The sequence below is a fragment of the Erinaceus europaeus genome, chromosome 7 (assembly GCF_950295315.1).
Source record: "Erinaceus europaeus chromosome 7, mEriEur2.1, whole genome shotgun sequence".
NCBI classification, from domain to species: Eukaryota; Metazoa; Chordata; class Mammalia; order Eulipotyphla; family Erinaceidae; genus Erinaceus; species Erinaceus europaeus.
Window position 1 is genome coordinate 63,442,998 of NC_080168.1, and position 17,013 is coordinate 63,460,010.

General features: G+C 43.4%; 1 protein-coding gene across 3 annotated transcripts in view; it reads right to left on the bottom strand.

Annotated features, from left to right (window-relative positions):
* Positions 1-17,013, bottom strand: part of ITPR2 (inositol 1,4,5-trisphosphate receptor type 2) — a 380,387-nt gene that overhangs the window by 149,957 nt on the left and 213,417 nt on the right. For all 3 annotated transcript variants that reach the window (XM_007517924.3, XM_060194552.1, XM_060194551.1), the window contains 2 exons: positions 13,529-13,657; positions 11,944-12,064 (listed from right to left, as the gene is read on the bottom strand). In XM_007517924.3, the coding sequence (XP_007517986.1) occupies positions 11,944-12,064; positions 13,529-13,657 (250 nt within the window). The remainder of the gene's footprint in view (positions 1-11,943; positions 12,065-13,528; positions 13,658-17,013) is intronic.

Here is a 17,013-nt window from a genome sequence, read left to right on the forward strand (position 1 = left end):
ACAACCCTTCAGCTTCATCACTCGGGTGAGACCTTTCCTTTCATAGTATTCTCTAATTCCATCCCAGGTGGTTCACTTCCTAACAAAGTCCCAAAACCTAGATATAGACCAGGTTCCATGAGATAGAGCATATGTTCACACATATCCATAAACTAGGGCAAATATATACCTGAAAGCAGTAGTACACTAGAGTTTGCAGTGAGTACCCCCCAACACTTCCTCTCCACTATTCCAACCTTTGGGTCCATGATTCTTCAACAATTTGTTTGGCTTTGTATGTTAACTCTCTTTTCAGACACCAGGTTCCAGATGCCATCAGGATGCTGGCCAGGCTTCTCTGGACTGAAGACCCCACCAATGAGTCCTGGAGCTCCGCTTCCCCAGAGACTCACCCTACTAGGGAAAGAGAGGCAGACTAGGCGTATGGATCGACCAGTCAATGCCCATGTTCAGCGGGGAAGCAATTACAGAAGCCAGACCTCCCACCTTCTGCAACCCATAACTACCCTGGGTCCATGCTCCCAGAGAGATAGAGAATGGGAAAGCTATTGGGGAGGGGATGGGATATGGAGATTGGGTGGCGGGAATTGTGTGGAGTTGTAACCCCCCCCCCCCATCTTATGATTTTGTTAATGTCTCCTTTCTTAAATAAATAAAATAAAAATAAAACAAATCCCTCAATAGCATACATACATATAAACACACACACACACGCTCACAGATCCTTATAAGATACAAGAGCGTGTTTATATATAACAAAACTGCTAACTTTAAAAAGAAAGAAGTGAAAAGAGAAGAAAGGTTTAAGTTCCCCAACACAGTGTGTGGATTGGTTCCTAAGGCTAATAATACTGTGCTGCCTAGCTGAAAGTTGTTGAGATCAGACTGCTGAAGTACTCATCACAAGAGACAAGTTATAATGATCTTAACTGTATTGTGGTCATTGATCTATAATATGTGCACATGTCAAGTCAACATGCATGGACCACAGTTAACACAACATTCTGTCGCAAGAAAACTGGGGGGTGGGACTCGGAGGGAAGGGGGGGAAATCACACCTCTAAACTCTGCCACTAAATCATTTATAGAACTGCAAAAGCTTTTAACTTGCAAGCTTTCATTTAAGAACAATTATTAAAGTGGACTCATTAAACATTTAAGAGTTCTGACTTACTGTTTGAACTATGTTTCATGAAACATTGGCACAGAACACTGCAGAACAACTATGCACATCTGTACCTTCCCAGACACCAAGGAAAATAAGAAGGGAGTACAGGAAACACAGGGGAACCTACATGCTTCAATGTGAGTACTGTTTGCATGTGCACACATGCACAAAACTGCACATGGTGAAACATCTGAAAGAAAAAATGAACAGTGAAAATTTAAAGGCATAGATACGCTCTGGAAGACCCTACACAGTACATGCCCTTGTCCCCAAGGTCACCGGTGTGTCTGTTTTGTCAGACTTGTGTAGCAATCCTGGACCATGAGGGAGCTTGCTGTACGTAAGACAGAGTAGGTACAGCAGCTCTGTGGGCAGAGAGATGATGGGGTTGGTCTACGGAGAAGGAAGAGAAGCACAGCTGTACAGAAGAGGATGGGAAACCAATGTTCCCAGGGATGCAACCAAGCAAGACCGAGGGAGGAAGTGACTGGGGAAGCAGCCCAGGACTCATGAGAGGTAGATGTCTGCAAGCTGACAGTGAGGTTCTGCTTCCCCATGAGCCAAAAGTCCTGCATGGACAGAGGGGACAGCAGTAGCCAAAGGACAAAGCAATGGTTGGGAATCCCTCCCAGCGAGCGAAGTTTCAATAGCCAAGCTCCACCTTTCTACCTCTGATGGTTCAAGAGTGAAAAATATCCATGCCAGCTCTGATCACTAATTTGTACAAAACTTTGTTGATCCCCTAAGAGATTTCATTGTATTTCAAAACAGAATGCAAAAGCCAAAAGTCTTTACAACATAAAGTTGTAAGATTCAAACAAAAAATTAGAACAAAGGGGGGGAGAGAAGAGGCAGAGATGAAGTCCATATGCTCATTTCCTTATTTTTGTACAGTGTGGAACATAAAGATAGGATTTAGAGAGGCGGGGAGGTGGCACAGTGGGTAGGGCTCACAATAAGCATGCCCTAGGCCTCAGCTTCAATCCCTAGAACCAAACACCATGAAGAGGAGCTGCGTGTGTGTGTAAGTATTTTTTGGCCCCTGTGCATGTTATTTTCCCTTTCTTTCTTTCTTTTTTTTTTTTTTTTTTTGCCTTCAGGGTTTAGCACTGGGGCTCAATGTTAGCACTATGAATCCATGACTCCTGGAAGCCTTTTATTCCCCCCCCCCTTTTTTTTTATATGACAGAGAGAAATTGAGAGAGAGGAGGGGAGGGAGAGAGAGACAGACACCTGCAGATATGCTCTGCCACTTGTGAGGCTTCTACCCTGCAGGAGGGGAGCCAGGGGCTTGAACCCAGATGCTTACCAAAGTCCTTGTGCTTAGTACTATGTGTGCTTAACTGGGTGCACCACCACCTGGCTTCTTGTGGCCATTTAAAAATTATTTTTGTACAAGATAGAGGGAAATTGAGAGGAGAGGGAAAGATATATAGAGAAAGACACCTTCAGACCTTCTTCACCATTTGTGAAGTGACCCCCCTGCAGATGGGACCTGAGGTTTCGAACCAGGATCTTTGCACTTCATACTATGTGCATTTAGCCTGGGGCACCCCTGCCTGGCCCCCTGCATGTTGTTTTCTAAGCCACAAAAATATCAAATTATGAACCTAGTACTGCCCAAAATTCCAATTCTGCCAAAATTATACTGAGGCCCTGTGGAAACCATAGAAGCCACCAGCCATCACCTAGCATCCTTCCGTGAACATGTCTTACAGAGGGCTCAGTGACCCATTCTATCATGGTGACAAGGTCTGGTGGCTACACCTCAGCTAGCCCAGCCCCAGATGAGGTTAGAAACACCCCAATGTGAGAATGTCATACATCAGAAATTACAACAACAAATGCTGCGGAGGTTGCAAGGGTAAAGGAACCCTTCTACCCTCCTGCACTGCTGGTGGGAACCTAAATTGGTTCAATCTCTGTGGAGAGCAGTCTGGAGACCTCTCAGAAGGCTTGAAGTGGACCTGCCCTGCATTTCCTCTAACAGGAATATATCCTAAGGAAATAAACACACCCATCCAAAAAGATATGCATATATCTATGTTCATAGCAGCACAATTTGTAGTAGCCAAAACCTGGAAGCAACCCAGGTGTCCAACAACAGATGAGTGGCTGAGCAAGCTGCAGTCTGTATACACAATGGAATACTATGCAGCTGTTAAAAAGAATGCATTCACCTTTTTTTACCTCATCTTAGATGAAGCTTGAAGGAATCATATGAAGTGAGATCAGCCAGAAAGAGAAAGATGAATCTGGGATGATCTCACTCATGGACAGAATTTAAGAAATAAGAACAGAAGGGAAAACTAAAGCAGAACCTGGACTGGGTTTAGTGTATTTCACCAAAGTAAAGGACTCAGGTGGGGGGAGAGGGGACTTTTAGGTCTTGGTCTATGATGGTGGAGAAGGACCCAGGATGGAACTTTGCAAAAAACTGAAAAAAAATTAAACATCAAAAAAAACTGTATTTACTGTAAAGCATTAATTCCACCAATAAGAAAAAAAAGCCTCCCCTCCCCATGTCCCCCCAGCTGCTTATCACCAACCTAGTGTGGACTCAGCATGGACATCTTCACCACTACACTATGTTGAAAGGGGATTTTCCTCTTTCCCAGAAACCACACCAATTTAAAGATTATTTCCTCATCTCCTGTTTCTGTATGAGCTGCATGGTATACATTAACTAGTTAAAACATACATATCCACAGGTAAACCCCAGCAAAAGCCCAATTTCTGGGCAAGACAAGAAAATCAACCATGCAATTGGAGCAAAGACAATTGGAGTAAAATATTCCAATTGTGCAGACAGCGATAAAACATTTTTTCAAGCAACTGTAAAAACATTAGTGCCTTTAAAGACATGACCTGGAATTGATTCTCTGCTCTGTCAAAATATTAAAAATATTAATTTGAAAGCAAAGCTAATTTAACTTTCTCATATATTGTTTAACAATTAAAGCTGGAGGAAAGGTGGCTAAAAAAAGAAGAGAATTAATTCATGATCTCATTTGCAAGAAAGTGAAATCACCTGAACGGTATTTTTCAAATGCAGCACTAAACTAAGATCTGAGGTTAGTATATTCTGTTAAGCAAAGATAATCTTCGTTTTCACAGTCTACATTGACAGGGGCTAAGATGTATCCCTGGGGTTAACGGTGATCAGTAAGATTTAGCAGCCCCGGAGGTGGTGCAATAACAAGAGCTTTGGACTTGCAAGCCTGAGTTCCTGAGTGCTGTGTCAGCATCCCATGCATCACAATGATGCTCTGCTTTCTCCTCTCTCTCCTTCTTCACTCACCCTCTGTATTGAGAGAAGCAATGCACTAACTTTAGCCCTCAGCCTACTGGGCAGGAGCTCTAACGCCAACTCTGTGCTTTGTTTGGGTTATTTTACCAGTGAGAAATCAATGGAGTTGTTCAAAAATTAGGAGAGATGGGGCTGGGTGATGGTGCACCTAGTTAAGCACACAAATTGCCAAGCACAAGGACCAGGGTTCGAGCCCCCATTCCCCACCTGCAGGGGATCTGCTTCAGTAGCGGTGAAGCAGGTCTGCAGGTGTCTATCTTTTACTCCCTATCTCCCTTCCCCTCTCAACTTCTCCCTGTCCTATCCAATAATAAAAAAATAACATTAGAAACAAATTAATGAGAGCAATGGATTCAAAATGCTGGCATCAAGCACCAGCAATAACCCTGGTTGCAATAAAATAAAATACAGGAGGGGAGATGGCATTATTAATGCAGTTATGTCTTGTTGAGCTTGCAGGGAGGGGGCTCTCGACAGTGGGAGGCCTTAACTCACAGCTATCCCATTATTATATCCAAAAAGCTTTCACTGGGTAGGAAAAAAGTCTTTTTTTTTTGCCTCCAAGCAAAAGAAGTGTCCCCACTGCTAAGTAGAAAATATTTGATTAAGTACTTTATGGTGTCTTTTTTAGGGCTTTCTCCTTGCTTGCTGCACTTAAAGAGTCTTAGTCTACTCACAGCAGACTATTGTGCACTACCTTCAGAATTTTTATTTACACTAGTACTCTGTGCACTTAAGTGGTATGCCACCACCCAGCCCCCAACAGGACAAGTCTTTGCAGAAGTTTCAAGATGCGGTGGAGACACAACCTGATTGTGTCTCACGACAAAGTTCATATTACTTTTTGTTTAAGTAGACATGATTAGGGTCAGTAGAGAGCCTCTGACACACACGGGAGTGCTCCTGATGGGTGGTGGTGGTGGGGGGAATGGTATACATAGTTCAAGGCTTAACAGGAATCAACTAGGGGGAGGTGAGGGGCACCACAGGACTGTCCAAGCACAAAGATGAAACAGCTGGTGGCCACAGCAGGTGCACAGAAGGTGAGCAGAGAGGGGGTGGACACCTGCTGTGTAGTACAGCAACATTCTAAGGTGGGGGCCAGGGAGATGGCTCAGTGGGTAGAGCACAAGTCCTGGGTTCGATCCCCAGTACTATATTGGTGGTGGAAATTAAGTTAAGTCTTTAAAAACACTTATCTAGATTAGGCAATGTGTAAATGTGAGGTGGAACACTTGAGTTTTTAATCTGAAGAGCACTAACAATATGAAATTGAGGGACAGCAAGATAGCCTTTTGTCATACTTATGACCCAAGCTCGAGCCTGGCTCCAGCACATGGAGGAAGTTTTTGGTGATTTAGCATCTCTCCCTCACTCCCTTTGTCTTTCTCTTTGTCTTTATCTGAAATAACTCAGTCAGGGACAATGAAGCCACAATAATGATGGGGGGGGGGGACACACAGAATGTGAAAATCAACTTTCCTGCTCAGCGCTCCAAGTATACTCAATCCCCAGATGAATCAAGAATATCGTTTTATGTCTTGTGCAAGAACTACAATAGCATAGGCATGCCTGACAACTCATCAGGGAAAAATTAACTTCATACTTTATACCTTATAGAGAAACACATTCCAGAGACCTTAACACTGTCAACAGCCACCCCAAAAGCACAGATGGACAGAAAAAACTGAAGCCATGAAAATTCTCCATGGGAATTAAACAAACACCCTAGGCTGATTAAGACCATTCTGAAGATGAAAGAAAACACTGAAAATCTATCTATCTATCTATCTATCTGTCTGTCTGTCTATCTATCTATTTATCTATCTACCTATCTACCTATCTATCTATATATAGTTGCTACATGCCAACAATAAAAGAAAAAAAAAAGACACGTGAAAAATTAAGAAAAACAATATTTACATAGAGCCAACAAGCTCATTTCCTTACTAAAAAGCTAAACAAATCAGTAAGAAAAAAGAGAAAACTTTAGAAAAAGCAAAACACAAGAAGTGACCATTCACGGAAACAGGAAGCCAGTACCTTTCAGTCATTTGGAAAGCTTTCCTTTCCTTAGTCACATGGAGAAAGGTTTACTAGAACTAGAAACATACTTTCACTTGAAGGAGTGGCAGAGTTCTCAGGATTTAGCAGCATATCCTGTTAGTACAGAGGAAGATACTCTGCTATGGTGCTGGTGGCATGAGAATCAGACACTCACCCATCAGAGTTCTAATGTCCAGGAATTACAGTCCTGGCCATTTACTTTCTTCTCCTTTGAGTGTAAAATTACAGGAAGCAGTGTAAGTAAAATAAAACTGAGAAGCAATTGGGTTCAATACATTTCAATATGGACCTACACCAAGAGACTATTTTAGCCAGTGGTAAGCACTTGATATACACTCATTTATTTTTAGTCACTTGTCTATTTTATTTTATTCATGCCAAGAATATTCATTGAATATTCTAATCTAGAAATGCAGGGTAGATGAGGTACTTTGTTTTTGTTCTGTTGTGTGATGACTATACCTGTTTGCCTCTCCCCACCTTCACAATATGCTGAAAACTCACTGAAGAAATAAAATGTTTTGATAATTTCCAAACATCTGGAAAAAGAATCTTTCAGATAATGAGGGGATCACTATAAATCAGTTAGGCTAGCATATGAGCAACTTGGTAACAATAGGCCGTATCTTGTAACTTACTCAGATTTAGAATTTTTAAGTAAGAGTGTGATTTCTGAAGACCATAGTTGGGTGTCTTTCGCCACTCACTGTACTATCAATGGCAATACCTTGGATAGATTTAGACAGATATGTGTGTCTAATAGATGCTGAATTTCTCTTCTCCAAGGGCTAATATTTTCTACATGTTCAAAGCATTTGGAAACAATTGGCTTGAAGATTGATGTTCATTATTCAAACCATTTGCAAAAGATACTTTACAGAATTTCCATTTGGAAAAAAGGTTACATTGCCAACAAAATACCCAACAATACCCCCCCAATCATTTGAAGCTCATGAAATGTGTGGAACAGAATTTTTTTTAAGTGAAATAAGATGGAAGTCATACTTGGATGTTTCTTTTCAAAGTGTTTCTAACATCTGTGGTTGAATTTTCTTTATTTTTTTTTCTTTACTATTAGTGGCTTAATAGTGATTTACAAGTAAAAAGTTTCCAGGAGGTCTAGTTTCACACTCAGATATGTCCGTGGAAGCCGCCACACTCTCCACCGAAGTACTGGGATTCCCACCACTACAGTTCACACAAAATCTAAAAGACACTTCTCTTAGACTAAGGTTCTTACTAAGTCCAAGAGACTACTTTTTCTTTGCAAGTTCTCTTGCTCTAGTTATCCACAGTCACATGTAAATAAACCTGTGTGTGAGTAAACTGAAGAATGAGCACATTAAAACACCTCTTGGTTTTCAATCTCCAAAAGCACCAAGAAAGATAATGATGCCACTAAGCAGTTTACAGTGTTGCCTGAGAATTCATGTCTGATACTGCTTAAGACCTTGTATCTTCTTCTGATCCTTTGCCGTGTGTGTGTGTGTGTGTGTGTGTGTGTGTGTGTGTGTGTGGTCTTACCAATGTCAAACTGCACTTCAAACCTTAGGAGTGAAACAGAGGGAGGGGGCATCAGTCATTTCTATAGATATAGGTCATTCAAAAACACCTGATCTTTATTCCCCTCCTATATTATTAGTTATTTAACAGAGTTTTACAAAACTGTGAGACCTCAGGGGGCATCTAAGCCTTGAAAAGTCAGGATCAGAGAGCTTTGAAGTTTGATCAGCAAAGTCTAGTACGGCACACAGGGTCAAGTAATGCCAGAGTTTTCAGCTTCACTTTTAAGAGCTTATAAACTTTCATATTTCTCTCTCTCTCTCTCTCTCTCTCTCACACACACACACACACACACACACACACACACACACACACACATGACAGCCATTGAACTCAAGGAACACTCTTCCCAGCAAGAGCTTCTCCAAACCTTTAGGAACCTAATTCACCAGTCCTTTATCTCTTTTCTAATTGCTTTGAAATTTTTTTTTTAATTTTTTATTTAAGAAAGGACTAGTGAACAAAAGCATAAGGTAGGAGGGGTACAACTCCACACAATTCCCAACACCCAATCCCCATAACCCACCCCCTCCCATGGTAGCTTTCCCATTCTCTATCCCTCTGGGAGCATGGACCCAGGGTCGTTGAGGGTTGCAGAAGGTAGAAGGTCTGGCTTCTGTAATTGCTTCCCCGCTGAACATGGGCGTTGACTGGTCGGTCCATACCCCCAGTCTGCCTCTCTCTTTCCCTAGTAGGGTGTGTCTCTGGGGAAGCTGAGCTCCAGGACACATTTGTGGGGTCTTCAATCCAGGGAAGCCTAGCCAGCATCCTTCCTGGCAGAGCTTTAGTATCTTTTTAAAACTTTTTAATTATTCAAAAGGGGTGATAGGGACAGAGAGACACCTGCAGCCCTGGTTCACCACTCGCAGAGCTTCTTCCCCCCTGCAAGTGGGGACTATGGGGCTTGAACCCAGGTCCTTGTATATGGTAACATGTGCACTCAACCATGTGCGCCACCACCCGACCCCATGTATTTTGTACCTTGAACTTATATAGTAGGTAGTTCCTACTGAAGTGGGTTTGTGATGTGGGAAACCATAAACAAAGGTCTGTGAGCTCCTCGTTCCCCAGGGCTCACAGGCCCTGACTCTGTCCCCAGCTGTGCTGTGACCTCGACCAGCCTCCCTGACCTTGCAGATCTCGCTTATCCATCCACGGCCTGTGGTTGAGAACTGTGACCTCATTGCTGCGAGTTGAGTCCTCTTCCAACACACAACACCCACTTGCAGATGGTTGAGAAAATGCTTTTGCCTTTTGGGAAGGTGCACAGAACTTTGGTGGGAGGGATGTGGTGTGGAACTCAACCCCAGTAATCTTATAAGCCGCTATCAAATCACTAACAAGTATATACATATATTGATGTACTGTATAAAATATATAGTGTTTATGCTGATTTCTACTGTTTTGCTCTCGATAAAGACTGGGGAGAGAGCAGAGATGGATGCACTGAGCTGAAGTCCTGGAGAGCCCCTGACCACTAGGAAGTGTCTGTCAGCAGTGGAGGGGAAAACTAGACCAAGGGAGCTACTCCCTAAGGTAAGTAAGAGGTCAAGCAGCCATGGACACCAAGCAGTGGGGTGCAACCCACGGGGGCAGCTGAGCCAAAGTGGGCTGGGGAATTGTCCACGGGGTATCTTAGGTGTGAAGCAGTCTAGTGATTTGCAATGAATCAGCATCTTCCTCAACTATTTTCCATCAAGAAATCACAAGCAACCAGATGCCCTAGGACAGATGAATGAAATGGCTAAGGAAGTTGTGGCACATACATACAATGGAGCACTATATTAAAATGGCAAAGTCCTGTCCTTTGCGATAGTGTGGTCAGAACTCAAAGGCATCATATTGAATGAGAGAAGCCGGACAAAGAAAGATCAATATGGAATGATCTTACCTATAGGTGAAGCTTAAGGATGAAGGAAAATAAAGGAAGATATAAGGTGAGACTTGGACTGGGTGTGGCATATTGCATTAAAGCAAAGGACTCTGGGGAAAGAGGGAAGGGGACAGGATGAAGGGATACTGGGGTCCTGCTGCTGTGTTTCCTAGACATCAATCAAGGGGAGATGAGATGAGAAGCTATACCTATGTGTTAAAGACACTAGCCCTCCCCGCCCCATTAAAAACAAAACAAAACAAAACAAAAAACCAACCTCTCAGGCAGGGGGTAGATAGCATAATGGTTATGCAAAAAGACTCTCATGCCTGAGGCTCCAAAATCCCAGATTCAATCTCTAGCACCACCATAAACCAGAGCTGAGCAGGGCTCTGGTAAGAAAACCAAAGAAAGAAAAACAGCCTCCCAAGTTGCTGGAAATAGTGTGACAATCATATTCTATCCCATTTCTTGTTCAGCTTTCTCTTAATTTCTGTCTATTTTTGTTGCTCCCAGAATGATACCATCTTTACAATATCTTCTCTGCCTCTTCCTGGCGTCAGAGAAACCCATCCCAGCCTAATGGTTATATAATCAATCGCCTAGATGAATTCTGTGAGTAACTTCATTCTAATGTTCAACTGATCTCTCGGGCAATAACTGCTCTTTAATTTATCCAGATTAAAACTGGGGCTGTCATTAAATTCTGTTCATTAAAAAAAAAGAATCACTTAGTTCAAAATTGCAGATGGGGTGGGGAGATTCAGAGGCTTTGGAGCAGGCTTAGTGAGGCCATTTGCAGGGGAACTGAGCACAGACAGAACCCTGCCAGACTGCCCAGCAGAGGTCTGTGCTCTGCTCCCTCAGCTGCAGGGTGCTGGTCATCTGAAAACCCAGGGCAGAACCAATGAGACGCAGTATGCAGAAAGCTCTGTGCTATAAGTGACAGAAGGGACAAACTGTGAGCTGTTCAGAGCAACTCTGCAGAACCATGGTGAGCCTGAAGGTCCAGCCCATCTGTTTGCTTGTTTTCAATTATCTGATTACTCACTGACTGAATGAGAGTTAAGAGTGGGAAAGAACAGACTACTTCATGAGCATAGGTGGTGTCTGGGATTGAAACCCAAGCCTCAGGCATGCTAGTCCTGCATGCTAACCACTGAGCAGCCTCCTGGCTACCTGTTTGCTGTTTTTCCCCTCTGGCTGAGTCTGTATTTATTTTCCCATTTCCCAGCTGCCTACTGTTGGACAGGCCTCAAATTTACCAAAAGAAAAACAGGATCTGAGGGGAACTTTCTTCCTTAGCTAACACCTCCGTCTTTCTTTTAATTTAGTTAATTAATTTATTTTTGAATATATACAGAGAAATTGAGAAGGGAAGGGGTGACAAAGAAGGAAAGAGAAAGAGAGAGATGCAGGACTGCTTCACCACTCATGAACCTTCTTCCCTTGCAGGTGGGGATCAAGTGCTTGAACCTGGGTCTTTGAGCACTGTGACATGTGCTCTCTATCAGGTGTGCCACTGCCTGGCCCCTTCCCCATCTTGTATTTCATTTATAATTCTTGAGGTCTTCAAGTTACAGTAGACCCTCAACAAATACAAGGGAACTCCAAACTGGAAAACTGGAAGGTTTTTCATATGATAATCACAAATCAGATGCTTTAGTAGACAAGACAACTCCCCAATAAAATCTGAGCAATTCAACTGAATCCTTGCTTTCTACAGGGCCTGAACAATCTTAAATTTCCGTTCAGACATACAATGAATGAAAAACATATAAATGCATAAAATGTATTAAAGAAACATCAAGACAACATGGCCAAAGCACGTCATGTAGGGAATCTTTTGCCACCACTTCTCTTCCATTTCGCAAATCCCTGACCCGCTTTTCTGTTAGGCTGGAAGCTGGGTAGCTTCTGACAGTGTCTTAAAGGCAAAGCGAGACCCACCCCCAGACTCACCCACTTCTGCCAGGGTTCTGATACAGGACTCCACTGAGGCCTTCTGCACCGGGTTTGGCCAGGTGCAATTGTAAATCCGGAAAGCGGACTGCAGCAGCTGAATGAAAACTGGCTGGTGAGTCTGGACATGGAGAGAAATCAGGCACATGGGCCATCAATCCCTTGGCATTCCTGATGCGGTGACTGGACCACTCAAAGGCCCATCAAAGTTAAAGGCCATCAAATCCCTTAGCATTCCTCATGCAGTGACTGTGAACTATTCAAAGTCCTTTAAAATGAAATGCTTAGTCAACAACTTGTTTGGCTTTATATGTTAACTCTCTTTTCAACCACCAGGTTCCAGATGCTAGCATGATGCCAACCAGGGAAGCCTGGACAGACAACCCCACCAATGTGTCCTGGAGCTCTGCATCCCCAGAACCCTGCCCCACTAGGGAAAGAGAGAGACAGACTGGGAGTATGGATCGACCTGTCAATGCTCATGTTCAGTGGGGAAGCAATTACAGAAGCCAAACTTTCCACCTTCTGCACCCCATAATGACCTTGGGTCCATACTCCCAGAGGGCTAAAGAATAGGAAAGCTATTGGGAGGGGGATGGGATATGGAGTTCTGGTGGTGGGAATTGTGTGGAGTTGTACCATTTTTATCCTATGGTTTTGTCAATGTTTCCTTTTTATAAATAAATTAAAATTTAAAAAAATGAAATGCTATCCTGTCTTTGGAGTTTCAGTACTATTTAATGAGACAAAGATCTCAGGACAGGCACCATCCCAGACGCAGCAGAAAGTCAATAATGTGCTCTCCGACTCCATTCTCATCAGAAAAAAAATGACAGGGCCTGCTTATGGGGCGCCCAGTTGAGTTCAGACATTACCAAATGCAAGGACCTAGGTTCAAGTCCTGGTCTCCACCTACAGGGGAGGGGGGAAGCTTTATAAGCAGTAAAGCAGGTCTGCAGCTGTCTCTCTGTCTGTCTCCATCTCCTATCAATTCTCTTCTTCTCCACATAATAAATAACAGGTAAAATATTTTTCAAAAGAATTTTTTTAAATAGGAAAGACAATAATTTTGAAGCCATTAACAAGCACCTGGTGTACCATTTCTGTACACGGCCTGATTCAGTCAACTGCAAGTAGAGCATGTGTTCTGAATTTGTTTGATGGTTTCATAGGTTGTGTAAGTACAAGAATTAGTGATGTGGATCCCCAAACACAGCTTCACATGGTTCTAATAGTTTTTAAGTCTTCTCTAGGGTCAAAGGGCTAGCTCATAGGGGAGATCACCTGCCTTGCCATGCATATGGCCCATGTCAAACCCCTGACACTTCATAGGAGTGCCACAATCCCAGGAGAAGATCCCCGTGTCTCTCTTTCTGTGAGAAAGTCAGCCTGGAGCAGCGAAATCACACATGCACAAGGTCTGAACTTTACCAAAAGTTAATAATAAAAATAAATGAATGCTGAGTGAGCTCAGAAAGGGGCCAGTCAGTATGGTGAGTGCAATTTTCACAGTGGAGGAAGTGATCCCCCTCTAAGAAGATAGCAGCTTCTCCCACAAGCACCACAAGTCTGGACTGCCCATTACCTGGAGGCTGGTGCTGTTGTCAGAGAAGGGGGAGTTGAAGAAGCCGCTCACGATATTCATGATGGATTCCGTGACGCACTTCTCCAAGAAGGTGTCTGCATGCTTCCGGTCGGTGGTGGTGTTGCAAACCTGGAGAGAGAAATGCAGCAACTCATTAACCTTTTATGACCTCCATGACTTCTAACTCTGCACTGGAAGCTTCACACAGTGCCACTTGGGGCAGTTCTGCTTGTGTGAATTCCTTTGAACAGAAACAACTCCGCCCAAGTGTACTGAAAGGTCGCACCTCTGTGGCAGCTTATCCTTCAAGTCTGGTCACAACACTCTCTGTTCCAATGCCCTCACCAACTGGGCCCCTTCTTCCCTTGCCTGCTGGCCCCCTACCCTTCAATACTAGCTGCTCCCTTTCATTCACTGATGGCTCTGCTCAGCAACACTCTCCTGCTCAGTGTGAGAAAGGCAAACAGTCCCTACCAGAAACACGGGAGTCAGATCTGAGCCCAGCAGTTACTTCACATTGGAGGAAGCTTTAGTGTGATGATATCTTCCCATCTCTCTCTGTCTCTGCCTCTATCAGAAAAGTGACCCTGGAGTGGTGAAGCCCCACTGATGACAAAAATATACAGAAGAGGAAGTAGAGGGAAGAGGAGGAGACAGGAAAAGGAAAGAAAAGCAATAGGTGAGTGTGAGCCATGGTGATGTGTCACTTGGCCCAAGTCTGAGACTACTAACACTGAAAAAAGCCTGGGAGGAAAACAGAAAGGTAAAAGATGACCACACCCCCCAACACTGCTGTCTCTCTTATCTGCAGGGTAGTTGGACACATGGAAGGGAGCATATATGTTTTCTTTGCCAGAGAGATGCTGAGCTGAAGCTGCATCAGAAGGAAGCATGGACTTGTGTGTGATTAAATGGGGCAGAAACTGGCCACCCTGCACCACAAGCTGCAACTTTCAGGAGGGTCAGGATGAACAAACAGCAAATGCCAGGGAACATCATTTAAAGCAAAGGAAACGGGCGGGGACATTGGTGCATCCCATAGAGCATACTCATTACAGTGCATGAGGACCTGGGTTCAACCCCTCCCTTTCCCACCTGCTGGGAGGACACTTCACAAGTGGTGAAGCAGGTCTGCAGAAGTCTCTCTGTCTCTCTATCTTCCCCTTCTCTCTCAATTCTTCTCTGTCCCTACCCAAAATAAATAATAAAATTAAAAAAAAATTTAAAGCAAAGGAGACACGGTCTGGTGGTGAAAAGGTAAGAAGGAAAAGCCAGGGAGTTGGGCGGTAACACAGCGGGTTAAACGCAGGTGGCGCAAAGCGCAAGGACAGGTTTAAGGAACCTGGTTCAAGCCCCCAGCTCCCCACCTGCAGGAGGGTGGCTTCACTGGCCTAAAGCAGGTCTGTAGGTATCTATCTTTCTCTCCCCTCTCTGTCTTACTCTCCTCTCTCTATTTCTCTCTGTTCTATCCAACAACGATGACATCAATAACAACAACAATAACTAAAGCAACAATAAAAACAAGGGCAACAAAAGGGAATAAATAAATAAATATTTTAGAAAACTTTTTTTTAAAAAAGAAGAGCCAATTGGGGGGGGGGGTGCATGCACAAGGTATGAGAGAAGACAGAGATCATGCAAAGCCAGGATGCCAAAGGATTCCCAGCATCATAGGGGGTGTGTAATGGTGGGGGGGGGGGGGCAGGGCACATGGTCCAGATGTGCTGCAAGCTGCCCAAATCCTACACAGGCAGTTTTCTGCTCAAGACAGATGTTAATCAAAAGGGCAAGTAGACACTATTTCATTAGATGCTGCTTAAAAAACCACTCACAGATGTCAACTCGCAGAAGAGAAAATGGCTCTTGTGCAACTGCATGCCCGAGTCTCAGTGTGGGGAAGGAAGGTGGTTGCCAGATGGAGACAGAAGAAAGAACTTGGGGTTTGGTCAGAGTCAAAGCCTCTTTCAACTGGGGGCTTCTGCTGCTTTTCTTCCAATTCTAAATGCCGCCTATTGCCGAACTAACCGCACAGTTTCACTGTCAAGAGCTGGCGATTAAAGAAAATTAAATTTGGCCAAATTATCAGGTGCTTGGGTTAACATTCCAGAACATAACTCTGGTGAACACTCAAGGTGTTTGCTCTATGTTTATGAAATGAATGGCTCGATTACATTAAAAAAAAGTGAACGCTTTTATAGTTAAAAAATGAATGGGTGTAAGGACTCGCTTTGCCTTAGGAGAACTTTAGATTGTTCTCTATTTGCAGAGCATCTAACCTAGGATTAAATTTTTTTCTTTTAATTAACAGGTGATTAATAGTGGCTTACAAGGTTGCCAGATTACAGAGTATAGTTCCATACCACACCCACCACCAAAGTTCTGTATCCTCACCCTTCCAACACTAACGGCCATAGTTTTCACAAAGTCTTAGGAGACAGGTTTTTGGTTTTTTGGGGTTTCTTTGTTTGTTTGTTTTATTTATTTTGTTAAGTTCATGTGGTTCTAGATCCCACATAAGTGGAAACCATTCAGTAATCATCTTTCATCTCTTTATTTATTTTGCTAAGCATAATCACTTGCAGATCCATCCATTTTGTCCCAAAGGAGGTCATATCATCTTTTTTATTGCACAGTAGTATTCCACAGAGTATGTATGGATCCCATAATTTCTTTTCCATGATTAAAACTGAATGTGGCCACAGATCTAAGATGCCCTACTTTTTCCAGGGGCTGGTTAACAGCTGTCAAGAAGAGCACACAGAACCACACAGGAGCCAATCCACATGTATGACACCACAGCCAATCCCTGCATGGTGGAGAGCTGTTCTGCTGTCTCTCATTCTCTCTTCTCTCAACATAGAGACCAAAATAGCTGGGGCAGGGAGGCAATGTCACATATGCCCAGGGCACTTCGTTTATTCACCAAGTACATAAAAAATAAATGAATGAATTAAGACAGCCTTTTCCCATGGTGGTTATGCAGTAGGGTGGTTTCAGTTGGTGAGATGATCTGACACGTGGAGTAAACAGATTCCAACTGAGTGGGTAGAACCAATTCTGCTCTACCAGCCCACGTCACTGCCTCCTCAGCCCGTGACACTGCACCCCACTGGACAAGCCCTCAGAAGCTGCCACCTGCACCAGGCACTTGCTTTAGGCAGCGAATTAGTACCAAGTCCTCTATTTCTAGAAAAGGGCTCATTTTCAATAACCTAGGCAACAACAACAGCAACAAAATCTGGATTAGCCAAGCATATGGAACTTCTTTACTTCACTCAGACAACAACAAAAAATTCAAATGACTGCTCAAAATATAGCTTTCTGGCCCCAAAGAGGAGTGAGATTTTCAGATCTCAAGACCTGCAGGTTATAAATGAAAAGCACAGAGAGGCAAGAGCTATTAAGAGCCACCCCAGCTTCACAAAATCTTTTGAAGATTTTTTCAGGCTCAAAAGATAGCTCACCAGCTAGGGTGACTGTCTTGC